At 46.5% G+C, this 19,985-nt stretch overlaps 1 protein-coding gene across 1 annotated transcript in view; it reads right to left on the bottom strand.

Annotated features, from left to right (window-relative positions):
- NGFR (nerve growth factor receptor) overlaps positions 1-500 on the bottom strand; it is a 68,945-nt gene extending 68,445 nt beyond the window's left edge. The window contains exon 1 of the mRNA XM_054994599.1: positions 299-500. Within this exon, the coding sequence (XP_054850574.1) occupies positions 299-346 (48 nt within the window). The 5' untranslated portion in view covers positions 347-500. The remainder of the gene's footprint in view (positions 1-298) is intronic.
- Positions 501-19,985: the final 19,485 nt, after the last annotated feature.

Raw genomic sequence — 19,985 nt, 5'->3', positions numbered from 1 at the left:
TCCGCCCTTGGCACCGCGATCCAATGCTTTCCCTCTCTTCTGGACACACGCACGCACGTCCTGTGCCCCTTTTGGGTGCCCCCAACTCTTCACCTCCACAAATAAACCAGGCACCGCAAGTGGCAAAGCAACCAGCTGCCCAGAGAGGGGACAACGGCGCCCCCCGTGCCAGCCCACTTTCTCCCACTGCTTCCCGTAAGCACCCCGAAAAAGAAACCCCGCAATGCCAACGCCACCTCCCCGTGCCCACGTGGGCCCCTCCCGGCCGCCCCAGGGCCAGGAGCGCAGAGGCACTCACCGCGCTCAGCATCAGCAGTCCCAGCCACAGCGCCCACCGCCGCTCCATTTTGCTCAGGGCTGGCGGGCTGCGCGGGCGAGCGAGAGGCGAGGGGTGGGCGCGGGCGAGCGGGGAGGCTCCTGCCGCATGCCCTTCGGCCAGCCGCCTCTGCCGCCAGGGTCTCGGCTGGAGGACGCGGAGGCGGCGGCCGAGGCGCGCTCGGGCCGGGACGGCACCTGCTTCTGCCGCTGGCAAGCTCGGCCCCCTTGTTTTATGAAAGCGCCCGGTGCTCGCCTCCCACTGGCTGGCGGCTCGGCGGAAAAAAAAGACGCGGCGGCGGCGGCGGCGGCGAACCTCGCCGGCCTCCGGCCCCGCCCCTTCGCATGCCCCCAGCCAGAGCCCAAGCAAGGCAGGGAGGGCGGAATTGCCAGGGGAGGCTTCCCAAGCGAAAGGCTCGGCTTGGCTTGGCACACGCGGCGCTTCAGGAAGCGGGGAGCACGGCTCTGCCTCCCGCTCCAGCCCGGTCCCTTGACAGCCGTCCAGCTCGGATGGCAGGTGAAGAAGGGGCTGACGGAAGGCTGTGCGCGCGGGCGCTGGCCAAGGTGCGCACGGTGCTGGCGTTGGAAAGGGATCCTCGAAGGCCGTCAGGCTGCCCCCTGGGCGGGCACTGAGAGAGGGGCTGTTATGCCTAGATCGCCTCCAACGCCGCTTTGCTCATCCCTGGGGTGTGTCACTCCAAGAGAGGGTGGGGTCAGGAGGAGGCAGTGTGGGGTGGTAGATGCTCCTGAGGGCACATTTGGGGCATCATTAAATGTGGCAGAATGTGTGTGTGTGTGAGAGAGAGAGATCTGGCCTGTGAGCATGGACTACAGAATGGGGCGGCTCAAGCTCCTGCCCCACCCCGAAGAATTGAAGGGGGCAGCCAGGCAGGAATATTCAGGGCTCCTCCCAAGAATGATGCGAGGAACAGGGACTCTAAAACTTGTAATCCTAAGAACACTTTCCTAGAAGTAAGCCCTATTGGATAAACTTGGACTTACTTCTACATAGACCTGCTTCCTAGGGCTATGAACCCGTGCACCCTTGTTTGGAAGTAAGCCCCACCCCCCCAACACAGTGGGACTAACTTCTGAGTGGACATGCTTGTGCTGTAAGAAGTGTGTGCCTAGTCGAGCCTGATCAAATGAAAATCAACTCCCAAAAGGCAAAATTCATCATGTCCTGAGCACCCATCTTGGGATTCTCCACCTTAAGAACGGGGGGGGGCATGCCTACTGAGAACAACTCCCTGGGATATTTGCCAGCACAATCTTTGTATAGCTTCCATTCTTTTCAATGGAGTTTCTGCAGCCCCCAGTTATAGGCTGGACTGTGCCTTAGTGGTGTAGTGGTTAGAGTGTTAGACAGAATATTCCCCCCTTTCTTTTGCCTACTGCTTTGAGTATAAATACTTTGGCCTAGCATCTGATGAAGTGAGCTCTGAGTCACAAAAACATATTTTATGAGTCTTTAAGGTGCCACTGGACTCCTGTTTTATTTTGCTGCCACAGACAAACACCAATTAACCCATGTATGATAGAGGTGTTTATTACACCATATATATTACCAGGGCTTTTTTTCTGGGGAAAGAAGTGGTGGAACTCAGTGGGTGGCCCTCGCAAAAATGGTCACATGGCTGGTGGCCCCACCCCCTGATCTCCAGACAGAGGGGAGTTGAGATTGCCCTCTGCGCCACTGAGCACCGCTGAGTGCTGCTGAGCGGCACGGAGGGCAATCTCAACTCCCCTCTGTCTGGAGATCAGGGGGCGGGGCCACCAGCCATGTGTCCATTTTCAAGAGGTTCCAGAACTCCGTTCCACCGCGTTCCAGCTGAAAAAAAGCCCTATATCTTACCCTGTCTTATCACATTGTTCATCAGTTTTGCAGTCAGCTGTTACATTATTTGTACAGATTATGCTTTTAGCTAATTCTTCTCTCATTTTGTAACCCAGTTGTACAACCACGGTGGGTTGTATCTTTTATATTGTTCTTACTGCACTCTTTTCCATTATGTAATCTGCCAGGAGTTTCAGCAAGAAGGGTAGACTAGAAATAAAGTAAATAATTAAATATTAAGAATAATAAAAGATTAACTGAGCAGAAAAACATAGCCCTGTCTGCATTTGAAGTAATTTTGAGACCTTAAGTGAAAAGTCAAGTTCCTCCTTGCACTGAAGTAGAACTCATTTGTTTAGATGATGCACACTGAAGGGCAGGAAAGCGGCATTTCTTCCGGGCTCTTCTGCCTGAAGCATCTGCTTTGTGTTGCTTCGTGTTCCTAAACCTCAGCTCTTCCTTTCATTTCCAACATCTTGCAAGATGGTTTCACTTTCCTCAACTCAGACAACTCCTTTCTGAGCCCTCTGCAAGATCAATAATAATAGAAACAAGGATCTAATTGTCTGACTCGACAAAATTCGCCTTTGCGCAGGCTCAAGGCTCACTGGATCTTGTCTGTCCAGCTCTGTCTCTTTCGTTTATGAAAGGCGCTGCTGACTTCTCAGTTCCAGTTGCTGGGCCTTGAACAGCTAAATTGCCCACTTGTTTAAGGATGGACAGTTCAAAATGCCATCTCAATAAAGCACTTCTGGCCCTGGAGGGAAGCAATCCTGGGCGCAGTACTGCATATCAGAGCATGACTCGGCTTGAACACATTCTCCAGTTGCTCATCAGATGTTTAATGGCTATAATTGGGCTTTAATAATGAATGCCAGTTTGAAAATTCACCCAGAAAGCACTCTTCTGCTCTCCTGGAAAAAGCTTCTTTAAACCTGGGGTTCAGAGGGAAGGAAATATGCCTCTTTAAAAATCTACTGTGCTCCAGACTTTCTTTCCTGACAATGTTTCTTTGAAGTTCTGGTGCATCTATAACATGCTGGCATCTGCACGTGCTGCTTCTCAGCCCATCTCCTGTGGTATGAAAAACAAAATGGCATATTTTCTGTGAAAATCAGATTTCTGGTGCTGTGAAAAACAGCCATTTTTCAACATGCCTGTTTCCCGTTTCTGAATCCATTGATGGCCATGCAGGGAAGCTGATTTACAACCTCAGTCCAACCTTTCCTGTGTTTTACAATGCAAGTGTGATTTCAGTCTTGGGTCGAGGGCAAAAATGCATCTTCGGGAATTTTTGCAAGGCCGTGATGGGGAGGTAGTTTTGGAGGAGGCAGTGATGCAATCAGATGGCTCTCATTAGAGCCTGGAGTGTGGCTGTTTCTGTCCTTCAAAGCACCCTGGTCCAGACTTAGAAAGCTCTTCTATACAAGCTCGTCCCTGCTAATCTAGTGGGCCTGGAGTGGTCTGGGTTAAGTGACCCACACATCTGGCTTCCTGTGCAGAGAGGCATCTGCTCTGCTCTCCACGGATGTTCCTCTGCCATAAACCGCTTCAGGAGTCAATGCTGAGAACTGACTCGTGTAATGACCATTTGGGCATGTTTTGACCACATGAAATCTCATTCTGCACTCTGACTAGAACCCCAAGACTCAGTTTATATATACACATGGCTTTGGGTCTCCTCAGTGGATTTTTAAACTTGTTTTCCCTTTCAAAGCAGTCGGGGTGGCCTTAATCATGGGCATCAGGGTCAGCCAAACTGGAGAGGCCACATTAGGTGGTCCCTGATTGCCGTATATCCAGAGGCCTCAGTTGTTGCCATGTGGAAGCCATGGCTGCTATGACTCCAGGACCCTAGCCACCCTACAGCTGAGGGCCATCTGCTGGCCTGAAAAGGCTCTGGAGTTACGGTGGCTGCAGCTTCACTCAGGCTGTAGCTGGGGGCAATCAGCTGTGCAGTGGGGAGGGGAAATGGGAGATGTGGCTTGCACTCCCACACCCATTGATTGTAGGGCCCCTTTTTCAAGTAGGGCTCCAGAATCACAAAGAAGTCCCCTGCCTCCTGTGCCATGTCATAAACTGCTTCTGAAATGCCCCTCCATTTTAAAATAGTTGACAAGCACAAGAAGAAACACTAGACACCCTGCTGGGGAGGTACAGAATTGCCCCACAAGAAGTGCCTCCACTGATTGGAGCTTTGAGTCTCACATCTGACACGTGAAGAACATGTGTCAGGAAATGCAATGTTAGCCGGGAAGGGTGGTTTTAAAAGACAGAACCAGTAGCAGGGCAAAGGCTTTCCTATACACTAGAGCAGCGTGAAGGGGCTGTGAAATGCCAGAAGGGAAACTTCAGCCCATTATAACCTCTCCAGGTCCAAGCCTGGCTATGGAAGGCAGCTCCAGCCCATTTCTATTTCTCGCTGCCCTCTGGTTGCGATCGCACACAGTTTTAGACTGGAGATGTGAACTTGAGAGGAGGCGAAGGTGAAATTAACAAACCTGCTAGCTCTGTCTTTTTAAACTACGCTGACAAACAGGCACCAAGGCGTCGCATGTAGAGAGAGGTTTTCCTTAGTGAAAATCCAGAACGGGGAAGCAACGAACAAACCCCAGAAGATTCCGTTCTGGAATTAGGGGGCTGAAAAGCAAGAGGCAAGCAATGCAATCCTAAGCAGAGTTAAACCCACTGAAACCCACTGACTTCAACAGACTTAGAAGGGTGGAACTATGCTTAGGATGGCGCAGTAAGTTCCAGCCCAGAACAAGAGGCGGTATTATTTTGTTACTGACTGAAACTGAGATTTCACTGGCTGGAGGGAGTTTGGATAGGGAAAGGAACTACCTTGTGTGCATTGCTGCTGTTTCTACCCATCCACCCAACAAAAGCAAGCCAAAGTAGGTCTACTCAGAGGTAAGTCCCATTTGATGTAATAGAACTTACTCCCAGGGAAATGTCCTTCCACTTGCAGCCTTGATCTCCTCTGCAGGGAGTCCCTGCTGAGCAAACCCAGCCCTGGAGGCTGTTTCCCTTTCTGGATCCTACCTCCCACAAACATAAGCAGAACAAAAGGGAAGAGAGTTTGTACTGTGTGTCTGAGGCTTTGTTTGGTTTGGTTTATTGGCAACAAAGAAAAAAATTAAGCTCATTAAAACATAGGCACGGTTCTCTTATTTCAGCACAGATAAGCAAAACTAGGAGGTTTTTACATGATGCTGGCACAGTTGATAGTTTGCATGGAAGAGGGAATGAGATTCCCATGCACTTTCTTGTTTGTGGTGTATATGTTGTCATTAAACCTGGTTCAGAACGGTCCCAGATTTATAGGAATAATTTGTACCGCGCCCTATAGGAACTAATGAGGACCAGTAGGAGGAGCTAAAATTGAGGGGAGTGAGGAATGAGGCTTGTGAATTTCATGAAGGGCCTCTGGATATTTTCTCCTGTGTAACTGGAAAACCGGACGAGGTCTACATCTGTGTTAGTCCATTTAAGATTACAGTTCCTCATGATCAGTTAAAAGCTCCTTTTACACATGCTTGTGGTTACACTGCACAATGGGATTAGTAGTATTGGCAGTTATCACAAGTATATATCATGCTTCTCTCTCTCAGCCTGGATTGTAAGTGGAAGCATAATTGTTTCTGGAACAGCTACCAGGATTTTCTCATCAGAACCAAGAAAGTATAGAATCACAATCTTTAACCCAGGTTCCATATTAAACCCATTTCAGTACCAAGTGTAGCAGTGAGAATGCTGTTTGCAGAAGATAGTGCTTTTAGAATACTATCACTAACTACTGTTGGCAGAAGTAGAATGACTGCCAGTCACCAGGTGTTCAGAGAGGACATCTGGGGCACTGTGCAAAATGTACCCCAAATGTGTCAGCAGATAATATATAGTGCCATCGTAAGTAGAGCTATCTGCTTCCAAAGCCAATGAAATGAATGTGCTTAGAAAGGTGTAACTGCTTCAGATGGCACTGGTAGTACATTTAAGCACATGAAATTTTGCTCTAATAGTTGAGTCTGTTATATTTCATGATAACTTTGTTAATAATTATGAACACCAGTTCACTAACTAGGCAAATAGGTTTCCTACTTGATCTTTTAAGCTCCTGACCAGAAGATCAAAGGGGAAAAGTCAGGAGGGCAGGGGATAGCACTGTCTGTCTACTAACCTTAGACAATCTGAATTAATATATTGGGGACCCTCAGCCATGCAGGGACTTGGGGCAGTTTTTTTAACCCCCTTTCTCCTTGCACCTCCCAATGGCCACCATGCATCTTCAGTATAGGGGGAACAGGCTTCAGAATGACAGAGACCCCTTGTGCATTCTGACCCAACCTTTGTAGCCCTTGTTCTGCAAAGTGCACTTTTCTCTCAAGGGTTGTGCTTGGAGCTTTACAGAGTATAGAAGAAACATAATTTACAATATATCTTTAGATGGCTGATCATGGTGATGGCCCACACAGAGGAAACCATGGTAGACCTGATCTACACAAGCATCAGAATTAGGTGGGAATGGGGTGGCAGAGAGCCAAGGTGGTAGAATGGGCTGCACCACCTGCAACTGCAGGTAAGGGTTTACATTTTTCAAACTTTTGTAAATGAATTAGTAATTAAATCTAGGATTTGCCAAATTCTGCAAAATCTAGAGCAGCCCCCCTGATATCATGATGTCATTTCCAGTTTTTGACAGAAGTGATGTCATCACGCCTGCATGATGCTGGCATACATATCCCTCCCCCCCAACACACACACACACACAAATGCTCCCAGGGGTTGCAGGCTACAGCCTAGCAACCCAATCAGCAGGGAATAATTCCATACAGCCTATCCTCTAAAGCAGCTATTTTCTCTAGGTGACCTGATCTCTACAGTCTGGAGATCAATCATAATTCCAGGAGATCTCCAGGCTCCACCTAGAGGTTGGCAACTCTACTAAAAAAACCAGGCGGTGATGTCAATAAGTATCTCCCAATCCAGATTTAATGGTTCCACAAGATGTTGTGGAGTCCTTCTTCCCCTTCCCAGAATCTCTGCACTTTGCTCTTTTTTATTCCCCCTTGGCAACATCAGTTCCCCCTCCCTGTGCCCTCCTCAGCCTCTCCTTGATCATCTTCCCTCTCACCTCCTTCCAGCAAACCAATATCTTCCCAGTAATGAGGTGGCCAAAACCCAACACAGTAGAATGAAGGGTGAATGTGTTTTTTCAGATGCTGGTCGTAAAAAATCTCTTTTTATAACCCTCATTACCATCCAGGCCTCACAGCTAGTAGAGCTGTGTAGCCTTTCTTCCTTCACCCTGATAAGGGAAGAAGAAAGGAAGCCTTGGGAATCCAAGACACCGTCCGACCGTCCGTGTGTAATGCAGCTCTTCTTCTCCCATAGGGCTACTAAATGGTGGGATATCTCTGTGGGTGACTTTTAGGCTGCCTTCTTGCCCAGTGTTAACGCTTTCCCCTCTTCACGAAGGACTTTGGCATATTGATTGCTTCAGACTGGGTTTCCTCTCAAAAACAAGAGCTATCGACCCACCCAAGCTCACAGGGTCATTGGCTCGGCTGGGCAGCTCATCTGCTGTCCTTTGGAGGGGGTGGATCTGTCTGCTCTGATTAGAAATCACAAAAGGCTCTTAATGGTGGAAATAAAGGGCACTCCCCACCCCCTGCTTGTGCCAAAATATGATGTATTGTATCATTTCTCTCATCACACTGTTAGAAGAGTTTCTAGTGACCCAGAGGGAAGCAGTCCAAAACCACAGCTATAATGAGCTTGCTCTGAAACTTTCCCCCCACAACAACATACCTTAGGAACATGTGAAGTGATGGTAAAGGTGAACATCTCTTAGCATGTGCAGAGTTTGCTCCCCTCATAGTTGAATAATCGCCCACCCACACTGATATTAAGGAGAAAGGCTTCCCTGTTGGAGGCATATGTGAACTCCAGAAGAGTTGAAGCACCAAAATCTCCCAGCACAGCAATCAAGAGCAAGCTCGGAATTTCTGAAATGGTCTGCTCTGATGGGTTGTTGTATACCCGTGTGCGTGATTAGAAATGACCTCTTCAGCCCTACATTATTGGAAGGGGCTCCACACATACAAAAGAAAAGAAAAGACAGTTTAAGACATTCAACATATTTGCAAATCCACTGTGATCTGTGTTTATGCCACACAGCCTATTATAACCATATGCTATATTTGTCTTAAGGGCCACTTCTCCATAAGGTTGTGAATGTCAGGTTGGGAAATTCCTGGTGATTTGGGGGTTAAGCCTGGGAAAGGTGTTTTGGAAGGAAAGGGAGATCACCAAAGATGTGATGTCATATGGTCCACCCCTCAAAACTGCCATTTTTCTCCAGGGGAATGATCTCTGGTGTTTGGAGATTAATTGCAATTACAGGAGTACTCCAGGTCCCACTTGGAGGTTGGCAACCTTATTTTTGTGGAAGGAAGCAGTTGCCAGAGAACATATCTTTTTGCCTTTCCATTCACTGCAGTATTTTCCTCCAATCTGATTGCGAAAGGCAGTGATAAAAGTTCTGTCTAGTTAACATTACATCTTGCTGCCCCTTTTAATAGAAATGTGAAAATCTACTTTGAGAAGGGATGATTCTCCTTGGAGGAGGTCCTAGTCAATGCCACTTTAATTCACACCCAGCCTTCTGTTTTAAAGCCCATGCTTGCATCCACAAACATATATGGAGAAGAAACAGGAGAAGGAGCCAATTTGGAGCAGAAATAGCAATGGCAGTTAGCAAAGGTTTAAGGTCACCATAGAATCAAAGAGTTGGAAGGGGCCTTATAGACCATTTAGTCCAACCCGCTGCCAAATGCAGGAACAGCCTAAAGCATCCCTGACAAGTATTCATCCAGCCACTCCTTGAAGACTGCCAATGACAGTGGAACCCATCACATCCCTAGACAGCCAATTCCACTGCTGAATTACTCTTAACGTTAAATATATCCAGCTGGTACCTTCCCTCCTGTAGTTTAAACCCATTGTTTCAAGTCCTATCCTCTGTTGCCAACAGGAACAACTCTCTTTCCTCCTCTAAGTGACAGCCATTTACATATTAAAGAGAGCAGTCACGTTTTCCCTCAACCTCCTCATTGCCAAACTGAACATTCCCAGGCCCCTCAGTCTTTCCTCATCTGTTTTGGTCTCCAGGTCCCTGATCATCTTGATTGCTCTCCTCTGCACCCGCTCAATTTGTCCACATCCTTTTTGAAGTGAGGCCTCCAGAACTGCACACAATACTCCAGGTGGGCCTGACCAATGTGGTATATAGTATAAACAAACAAAAAATATAGTGGGACAATGACATCATCACCTGAACCTGCTTCTGATTGGAAAAGGCCACTGAGGAAAACTTAGGACTGCAAAATCTAATTTAGCCTTCATCTTTTAAAAAAAAAATGTTGGGGAAAAATCCCTAGAGTCAAACACAGGGATAGGCATTTGTAAAAATTTTGTTTTGATTCTTTAGGTTGTTTCATTTTTACTTCATTCGTTCTTGCATTTCTTCATTTTCCTGGGAAACTCATAGCAAAGTTTGGCTGTGGCTTCTTGATTTCCCATCTAACTGGGAAGAATTTTTCAGAGACAGGGCCGGAGGGCTGGGAGGCCACCCGCGCCATTCGCCTGCCCTGCAGGATGGGGCGGCTGGCTTGCTGTGTGCCCCCTGTCCTGTGGGGCAGATCAATGGCAGAGTGGGTGGCTGGAAGGCCGCCCACGCCATTCGCCTACCCAGCAGGACAGGGGGAGGCCAGCCGCCCCCTGTCCTGTGGGGCAGGCGAATGGCACGGGCAGCTTCCCAGCCACCCGCGTTGCCTTTGCCAACTCCGCACATGCGAGGAGCTGAACTTGGGTTGCCCTGGGCACCAGCAACCCTAGATCCAGCCCTGTTCAGAGATTGGATTCCAGGGATCTTTGCTTCCAAATTTCTGATCAATCAAAGATAAGAGTTCAGTTCCATGGGTTATTAAAATTTTCAATTGCCAAGTGACATTAGGCACCCCTAGGTTTGACAATGGAAGAATTAATGAGCTTCACATGCTTCTACAAAATAAACACATATTGTGGGAAACTTAGGAAAGGACTTCCTCCTCCAACGTTCTCTAAATGCTGTCCCTATGATTCCCTTGGAGTCCCTGAGTGCGTGCACTGCAGAGAACATTTCCTTCACCACATAGGGAAAAATCACAACTAGCTCCCACACATCTAGGATTAAAAGATCTGAGACTATGGCAACCATTCATAGCCCTGTTTCCCTTTTTTAAAAAAATAAGCCTCTTTTATGTAGGGCTGCGATTTAGTGGGATATTGGGATGGAATGGATGACATCTGAGTATCTTCTAGCCTTCTGGTTTCAAAAAGAGACACAATTACTTCCTCCCCCACCATCAATGCCAGGATCCAAGTTATGCCTCTGAATGAAACTCCACCCCAAATATTTTCAGCAGCAGCTCTCGTAATCTCTCCTAAACAACACATACATGTGCTTCCCACATGGCTGAGCTTCCTTGGAACGCAAGGAAGAACTTGCTGGCTTCGATCAAGGACTTTTTGGGGGGTGGAGGTGCAAAGGAGGTCGGAAAGGGCTGTGGAGGGGGGAGGCTCAGAGACCAGCATCTGTCTAGCTAAAACAGGCCTCATAACATGGAATCTTCCTTAGACACCCAAGTGGAGATGCCAATACAGTAAAGAAGAGGGAGAGACCCAGATGGGCAATTTTTTTAAAAAAAAGACTGGATTAGGGAACAGAGAGGAATGTGTGGAGCCAAATGGATCTAGCCCTCCTCCTGCATACACAGGATAGGATGTCAGTTCCAACAATCAGAGTGGGGGATACTATGGCTCAGGGCTCATTTCGAGGGGGAACACGCCGGAACGCAGTTCCGGCAGTTCCCCGAAGAGGTCACATGTCAGGTGGCCCCGCCCACCTGACTCTCAGCCATTTTGGGCCCATTTCAGCCTGGACTGGGGCTGAAACACCCCAGATTGGGCCTCTGACGGGTGGTGGATCAATCAGCAGCAGCCCAATCCTGACCATTTTGGGCCACTTTTCGGCCATTTTCAGCCCCCTTTTGCCATTTTGGGCCCAATTTCGGCCCTGAATGGCCAGGATTGGGTCCAAAACAGCCAGGATAGTTGAAGTCAGGGTATGTGTGGCATATGCAAATCAGTTATGCTAATGACACACTTCCAGTGATGGCAAGGGGTGTGACATATGCTAATGAGTTATGCTAATGAGTTCCTCCGAAATGACCCCTGCTATGGCTACTACACATTGCATGTGGTTAGATCTCCCACACACCCCTTGTGCACCAGTGATTTTTAACTGGGATCACATGGCCCCCTAGAAGGTGGTCTACAAATCGGGGGTGGGGACAGGGGCATTCAGAACGTTTAGAGGAAATGGAGGTATTTGGAATATTAGGCAACTCTTTCTCCCCGCTTAAAATGGCTTCAGGTAGCAAGCAAAGGTACTACACTGGTAAGGTGCATAAAACTGCCTCTGAAAATGGTCCAGAAAGGGCCGGTGGAGCAGAATTGTTCAGTCCAACTCTTGGTTGGAGGTAGACACAACATGCCTTTCTAAATTCTTGCACTGGCTGCCAGTTTCTTTCCAGGCAGGATTGAAAGCCCTGATTATTATACTTTAAAGTATAATACATTAAAGTCAAACCTCCTTACTCTTTAAGATCCTCTGGTGAGGTCTTGGCCCAGCTTCTGATTTGTCAGGAAGTCAGAATGCCTCCATAATAAATCTACTATGATTTACCCCCCACCCCTTTGAATGCTATATACAACCTTGTTCTAAGGCTTCAGCCCAGAGCAACATTCTTCAGAGTTGTAGTCCAGGGTGATGTATACTCAGCACTGATTGGCTGACTCTTACAACTATCCCAAAGCCACCTCTCCCCTCCCCAGAGCAGCTTTGTAAAAGTTAAGTTAAAACAGAAGTGGATACTTAACCCTTTCCCTACCTGCAAATATCCCAGGCAAGATCACTCCCTAGTAACTTCCCCACACCCTGCTAGGTTTTAAAAGGGCATTTTTGTACATTTAAAATTCTGCGAGGCAAGAGGCTACTTTAGATAATCAATTCAAAGTGGGAAAGCAGGGAGGAGGTCAGGGATCCAGGTTGCAGGGAGGGACTAGAAAGTTAACTTACAGGGAAATTCTCTGGGGGCGACTCGAGTCGACTGCCCTAGAGGGCTGCTGATGTTTAGCAGCAAGCAGAGCTAAGCCCCAGCCAGCACCTCAGGGACCACTTGCTTTAGACCCTTCAGCAGCAGCAGCAATTGGTATCAGTTCACCAACTGTGTTTTCCTGCAGTCAGTTTTCAAGAAGAAGTAATGGGTGCGTTAATGCGAGCTTTTCAATCCCTGCAGTACTGACCTGTAGTGCTGTAGGAGCCTCTCTGCTTGCCTCACTCCAGGACCATTTCCACTTCCTGTTCTGCCCCTGCCAGCTTATTTATTTATTTTAAACATTTTTGCACCACCTTTCCATCCAATTAGGGTCCCTAAGGGGGAAAACATGAAAAACATTTGAACATTAAAACAGCATTTAAATATATAAAGTAATTCAAGAAAATCACACAACACCAAAACCAGAGTAGGGTCAATAAACACTTATTGCAGGTATGCCAAATGAAACAAAGAGGATTTCACCTGCTGGCAGAGGATAACAATGGAAGGAGACACGTGAAACTCCCTGGGGAGGGAGTCCCGAAGTTTTGGAGCCATGACCAAGAAGGCCCGTCTAACATCAGATGGTGAAGGCACCCAAAGCAGGGCCTCCGGAGATGATTGGAGTGTTCAGCTAGATTCATATGGGAGAAAGCGGTCCATAAGATACGCTGGTCCCAAGATGTAGACTTCAGAAAGTTGCCACTTCAGAAGCAGCCGTACTTTTTAAAAAAGGGCCGTCCGGATGACATTACACGCATTTGCATGCAGCATCAAGTTTGGCCCCTCGCGTCAGATCTCCAGCAGAGACGCATCTGTTTTGCCAGAGTTTCAACTGCCACTAGCTGCTTTCATGTACTGAAATAGTTTTGAATAGTTCGCATCTTACGGAGATGGGTTGGGCTTTTTTTGTACATTGCTTTGATTTGTAAGTTGTGGCAATGCTGTTTTTTATTGCTGTTCTCTTTAATTGTTCTAATTGCTATGGTGTGTTGGCTCTGTCAGCCATGTGGGGAGCTCTAGGGGAAGAAAAACAGTATGGAAAAAATTAAAATAAACAAGGAACTGCAATCAATCATCACTTTGCAAACAGGATTTGCCTCGGTAATGCTTGGTCGCCCCTGTGCCATGCAGAGTCCAGGGTTGTGCGGATCTGCCTTCCTTGTCAGTAGCACAGAGTTAGTTAAAACCTCCAGCCAGGGACAGCGATCACCCGCTGCCTTTGGAATGCTGTGATTGATTCCTGCTTTGCTTTGGAATTCCGCTTTTGCAGTCGATCAAAAGCAGGAGTCACTCTTTGGCTTGGCTCAAGAGGCTCCCCTTGCTTTTGCGATGCCTTAGGGTTGCCCCCTCCATGGCAGACCATCCTGATCTCATCCCAGTAGCATAGTAGCTTTCTGCCAGTGCATGACAACTTGCCCAGGCGGGGCAAGGGGTTGTGCAGCAACAACAAGCAATAACAGAATCTATTGATCACATAAAGCCAGAAACGTAGAAAAAGAAAGGCAGGAGATGCAATCAGATGGGTTCAATCTGTAGGGCCAGGATAGGTAAGTGGAAACTGCTGCTCCCTGTAGCAACTTTACACAAATCCCTTTGATAAATGTGTTAGCTCTTAGCAGAGAGTAAACTCCTGACACGAGCTTAGCATCTGTCCCATCGGGACTGTTGGCCGTCTGTGACTTCGCAGCAGGATGACAAAACAGGCCGCTTCTGAGGTTAAAGATCATGCTTCCCTCTGCTCTAAGCTTAGGCAGAAGATTACCTATTTCCCCCCCTTTTTGCTTTAGGGGGATTCAAACAAGATATCAACACCCTGTTCATGTCAGTATCTTTTCAAGAAGGCTAAAATATTTCTGCCATCAGCATCGACTCAAAGCAGCAAGAATGGCTTTGCAAAAGCCAGGCCACTGGATCAAAAAATTCAATACCCAGGAGCACGCGTGACCATTCTGATCTTATCTGCCATTTCCTAAGCAATGTTATTGGCTGAATTAAGTTGCAACAGCTGAGCTGATGGCCGAAAGCAGAGCTCTTTGCAGGAACTGAGCTCCTCTGCAGGATAAACCACAGGTCACCTGAAGCAGATCAGTAAATTTAGGATTCAGAGGGCAAGTGCCTGCACCTCAAGGACATTCCTGGATAAAATCCTTATGTTTTTCATGAGTTCAGTCATATTGCAATCAAAATATAGCCAGTAAAAGCTTGACTCGTGTCTACTTTCATTACTGGCAAATGTTTCTCCTCTTAAGGGACACTCTGTCATGTTAAAAGCCAGAAGGATCCATGCAAGTTTCAGAACTCCTAGGTTAAATTGGACTTTCAAAAGCTGAGCCTGACTTTGGCAGCAAATCAATTAAGATTTTATCTCACACTTTTAAAAAAGCAGAACAGGGTGGGGGTGAGGTTTCAGGGATGAGAAGCATTTTTGGGTCTGAATGGATTGTTTCAAAGAGATAGAGACACCATTCACCAAACAGGTTTTAACTGCGTTTGATAATCTGTTTTATTTTAAAGTAATATGCAAATACAATTAATATCTATGTATTATATATACAGGTATAAAATTCAAATATGAAATATGACCTTTTCCTATTTGCCATCATTCACCAGACATTCATCTTTTTTTTCTGACATCACATAACATCAATTTTTCAAACCTTCCTAAATAGTTTCCTGCCACAACTGATTTATGGCTTTCCTTTTATAATTAGAATCATCTGCTGGTCCAAACAGCCAATGTCTGGTAATTGATTGATTGATTTCAAATATTTAGATACTGTCTCTCCAAAGACCTCCTAGAGGCGGTTCACAAAGTAAAGACAAAGTAATAAAATCATACGAACAATACCAGAATCAGCAATAATAAAGCCATCAGTACGAGCCAGGGCATAAAAAAATATCATAAAACAACATTCAGCTGCCTAAAATTATATCCCTAAAATAGTTATCAGGCTAGAAGCAGACTATAAAAACAAACTGAAAAACAGAACACCTCAGTTAAGGTGTTAAGAAGAGAAATATTTTGGCCTGACACCTGAGGACAGTAAAGTAGGATTGTAGATTGGGAAAATGTGAAAGGTAATCTTCAGAGGCCCTTCTTGGGGTGGCTCTGTCATCTGAGGCTAGACGGGTAGCAACTCAAGAAAAGTTATGGCATCAAAACTATGGAATTCCCTCCCCAAGGAAACTCATTTGTCCCCTTGTCCCCCTGGGTGAAGGGGCAGCAAAAACATCTTTTAAACAATAATGAGGGAAGCCTTAACCCCTCTGACCTCACATGTCATGGTCCCAATCCGAAGCAGCCCATCTGCCTGGGATTAAGTTACCAGCACAATTCACAATAAGATGCTTGATCGTATGACCCCTGGAAGGATCCAGGGGAAAACAACATGTATATAGGCCCAGAATTGGAAATGAAATTCTTCCAGCTCAGAGTTCCCAAGTCCCCCTCAGGTGTTTCCCAATGCAGCTCCAGTGGCTGGTGGTGGGGGGAAAATCACTGCTGGGTGACAGCACCTGTCTGCTGTAGGAATCAGTAGAAATTCTGTGGTGATTCTCGGGTTAGATTGACAGCACTTGCGGGTTTTCCTTGCCCCCTATGTCCCTTCCCTGCCGACTCCCAGGTCCTGTCTGATAATTACTCAGAAATCAGCTCTCTTCCTAAATATGCATTCACAAGACTAAAGCCTGGCAAAGGTTGTCTGGGCACGTCAAGAAAACAACCTCTCCCTAAACAGAACTAAAGATCTCTCAGAAATGGACTTCTGAGGACCCCTGAACTCAGAATGCCCTATTTCCCAAGTGGCAGTGTGAATTAAATCATATGAACTTCCCTTCCAACTTGACATTTCGGCACATACTAAAGGCATGCCATTCATGTGTGAAATCATGGGAAATCCTTCAAACACAGCATGTCACTCAAGGTTAATTCCCTGAAGCATTCTGGAGAAAAGCCTTTCCAACATGAGCTATGAGCCCGACTCATTCAGTGCAGAAAGAGAATTGAAAATTTTAAAAGCACACACATATTGGTGAATAAAAGCAGAAGGTAAATGTAGGTTGACTACTCCATAACAGTAATGATAACAGTACCAAAGAAAGGGACAGTATTGCATCATTTTATTCATTTAAGTCACTTTTTTAAAAAAGCTTTATTTCTTTTGGCAAGCAGATTACAATGAAATGTTTAAAAACCTGTAAAAATCAGCTGTGAAAACCGATGGACAAACCAGAAATTGCTGCCCTCGACAACAGAACCTCTTTACACTCTGGGTAATGAGTATTCCTGAGAATTTGCACAGTGTATTTCTCTTACTGCTGAGTAACTACAACCTGTCTTCACAGAGTTGCACACGAGAGGGGGAAGGTATAGAAGAAGTGACTTCCTATCAGATTGGATTCCCATCATCTCTATTTCAAGATTAAGTTTTTCCCCTCCTTTCCGTGCTGAGAATGTTTTTCCTCTAGCTTTTCAGAGGCAATTCAGGGATGGGTTGGGATAGTCAGCTGAGCCATTTGAACCTTCCAGGCGCTAGCTGATGGGAGCATCCTTTGGAGCATCCTTCATCTTGAATAAACAGCATCATGTCATTTCTAGCTTAGCTTTCCTGTGGGAAAAATGACCAAAGAAAAGCATTGTTTTGCCCAAGGTCAAAAGGCAAGAATATTCCATGTTAGGTCAGATCTTGGCAGTCAGACTGGAGAGTCATGCAGACCTAGGGCATGTAGGGTGGCACATGGATGCATGATGTTCCACAAGGGACAGTGGCTGAATCAGCAGCATCTTATCCACTGGCGAGAGATGCCAGAGCTCAAAGTAGTTCAAAAGATGGTGAGCTCAAAGGAGCTCAAAATACAGTGAGGAATGCCAGAGCTCAAAGGAAGAGGAAGCAGAAAGGCCAGGAAAAATAGCAACCTTTCTTTTTGCAAGTGTTAAGTCTCTTTAGGGCTGAGGAAACCCAGGGTTTCATTTGTAGCAGGACTCACTCTGAAACTAATACAGCCATGAACATGTGAAACAGGGTGTGGCTGTGACTCAGTAGTAGAGTATCGGCTTTGCATGCAAGAGGCTCCAGGTTGTTGTTGTTATTTATAGTCCACTTTTCTCACTGAGATCCAAGGGGGAATACAAACTGCAAGCGAATATAATATAATCAATAGCTAGGACATTCACTGAGCAATATACAATATGATCAACAGTCAGGACATTCAATGAAAACAGATACAATGGGGAATGGTAGCAGAAAATCTGAAAACTAGACTAACTAGCATAATGCAAAACACAGAGATGAAACCTTTCTGAATTAAAGCATAATGATATCTTTAGCAATGTGGAATTACCCAGCAGGAGCATATCTACACCAGCAGACAGTACTCAGTCACACAGTCTATAGTCCCTGTCCCTTACCAAGTTATCTCTGAGCTATTTCTTATGACACAGCCTTTTAATCTGAGTAGAACACACACACACATGCACACGCCCCCCCCCCCCCGAATAATTCTGTTTTCCTAGAAAGCCAGGAGACTGGGAGCTTTCCTGACCTCCTCAGGCAGGCCATTCCATAAGGTGGAGGCTACTACAGAGAAAGAACATGAGTGGGCAGCTGTTGATTTAGCCCAACTGCAGGGTAATATCTGCAGAAGGCCTTGTGCAGATGAGAGAAGTTGCCATGGTGGAACACAGGGGGAGAGGCAGTTGCAGACATATGAGGAGTCTAGGCTGTGAAGGGCTTTGCATGTGACAGTCATGACCTTGAATTGAGCCACGTAGCCAATGGGTAGCCAATGGAGTGTTTGCAGAATAGGAGTGATATGCATACTCCATCTATCTCCTGAAAGTAAACAAGCTGCAGCATTCTGCATCAGCTAGTCTCTGAGTTGACTTTGAGGGGAGACCAATGCAAAGTTAATTACAGTAGTCTAGTGTTACGATTCCTTTCTTTCTCTTGGGTAGACTTGGTCTTTAAGCCTTTTATTCTTTCCTCTCTTGGTAGATTGCTGCCACCAGGAATTAAATTCCAGAATAACTTATGTTTTTCCTTTTCGTAAGGTGCCCATGGGTGAGGCTTTTTCGTGGTACTTTTGTGATGTCACTTCCAAGTCAAAGGTCAGGTGACAGCACTTCCCAAGCTCCACCCTTTCCAATGATGTCACTTCCAGCATACTGCACCAGAACCACACCCCTTTCTATGATGTCACTTTCAGGACACTCTCCCAAACCTGGCTCTTTGTCTGAAGTCACTTCAGTGCATCATGTCTTGTGGCTCTCAAGCATCTGATGTTTATTCTAGGTGGCTCTTACATTAAGCAAGTTTGGCCACCCCTGGACTAGACAATAATGACCTTGACAGACCATTGGTCTGAGTCAGGGTAAGGCAGCATCATGTGTTCGTGTATGATCTTTGAGAAAAGAACACTCGGGGAACTGCTAGCCTATCAGACTGCCCGCCAGGACGGGCAATCTCATGACTCCAGCTTCCCCCCACCCCGCCCTGCATTGCTGTTCTTCACTCCAGTGGATGCAAAAATGGGGGAGGGAGACATCATGTGACATCACATCTCTTTCACTAGTACACAGAAGTGACGTCACAATGCTCTAGGAATTTCCCAACTTTCTATGATTTTTATGTAGTGTCGTGACATCATTTAGAATCACAGAGTTGGAAGGGACCTCTATGATCCATATAGCCCAACTCCCTGCACAATACAGAAAATTCACAACTACCCCCCTCATTGCCCCAGTGACCCCTGCTCTATGCCCAGAAGATGGCAAAACACCTCCACGATCCCTAGTCAAACTGGCCTGTGGAAAATTGCTACCTGACCCCAAGGTCGTGATCGGCATTTCCCTGGGCACGTAAGAAGGGCCACAAGAACTAAGCACTGATGTAACCCATTCTGCCCTCCCCCTCATGATCTGCCCAGGTTCACAGAATCAGCATTGCTGTCAGATGGGCATCTAGCCTTTGCTTAAAAACCTCCACAGAAGGCGGCTTTCCAGGGATAACAGGAAATGATGCCACAATATCATATAACATCACTCTGCCCACCTCATTTTTGCTCCTACTGGAGTGAATAGTGACTGGCAACCCTAGCAAGGACATGTGAAGCACCTTCATTGTATGTGGAAGGTTCTGGTTTCGATTCGCAACATCTCCAGCTAATAACAATAACAACAACGTTCGATTTATATATTATTGCCCTTCAGGAGAACTTAATGCCCACTCAGAGCGGTTTACAAAGTATGCCATTATTATCCCCACAACAAAACATGCTGTGAGGAGGGTGGGGCTGAGAGAGCTCCAGAGAACCGTGACTAGCCCAAGGTCACCCAGCTGGCTTCAAGTGGAGGAGTGGAGAATCAAACCAGGTTCTCCAGATTAGAGTCCTGCACTCTTAACCATTACACCAAATGGTGTGTGGTTAGGGATTGCACGTGCTGGAATAAACATAATAGATGGCTGGAGAGATTTTGTCCCCAGTCCAGCCTGTCCCGGAATCTGAGGGTGGGTGAAAGCATTTTGATAGTCTTTTATGCATCCAGAAGCTTCCTTTAACCCCCCCCCCCATTTGTCACATGGAACCTGCCTTCAATTTTGGTCATGCCCATCTGTTCATCTTCTCTCTTC

Source organism: Eublepharis macularius, chromosome 12 (genome assembly GCF_028583425.1).
Source record: "Eublepharis macularius isolate TG4126 chromosome 12, MPM_Emac_v1.0, whole genome shotgun sequence".
In the NCBI taxonomy this organism is placed as follows: domain Eukaryota; kingdom Metazoa; phylum Chordata; class Lepidosauria; order Squamata; family Eublepharidae; genus Eublepharis; species Eublepharis macularius.
This window is presented reverse-complemented; position numbering and strand designations above follow the sequence as displayed.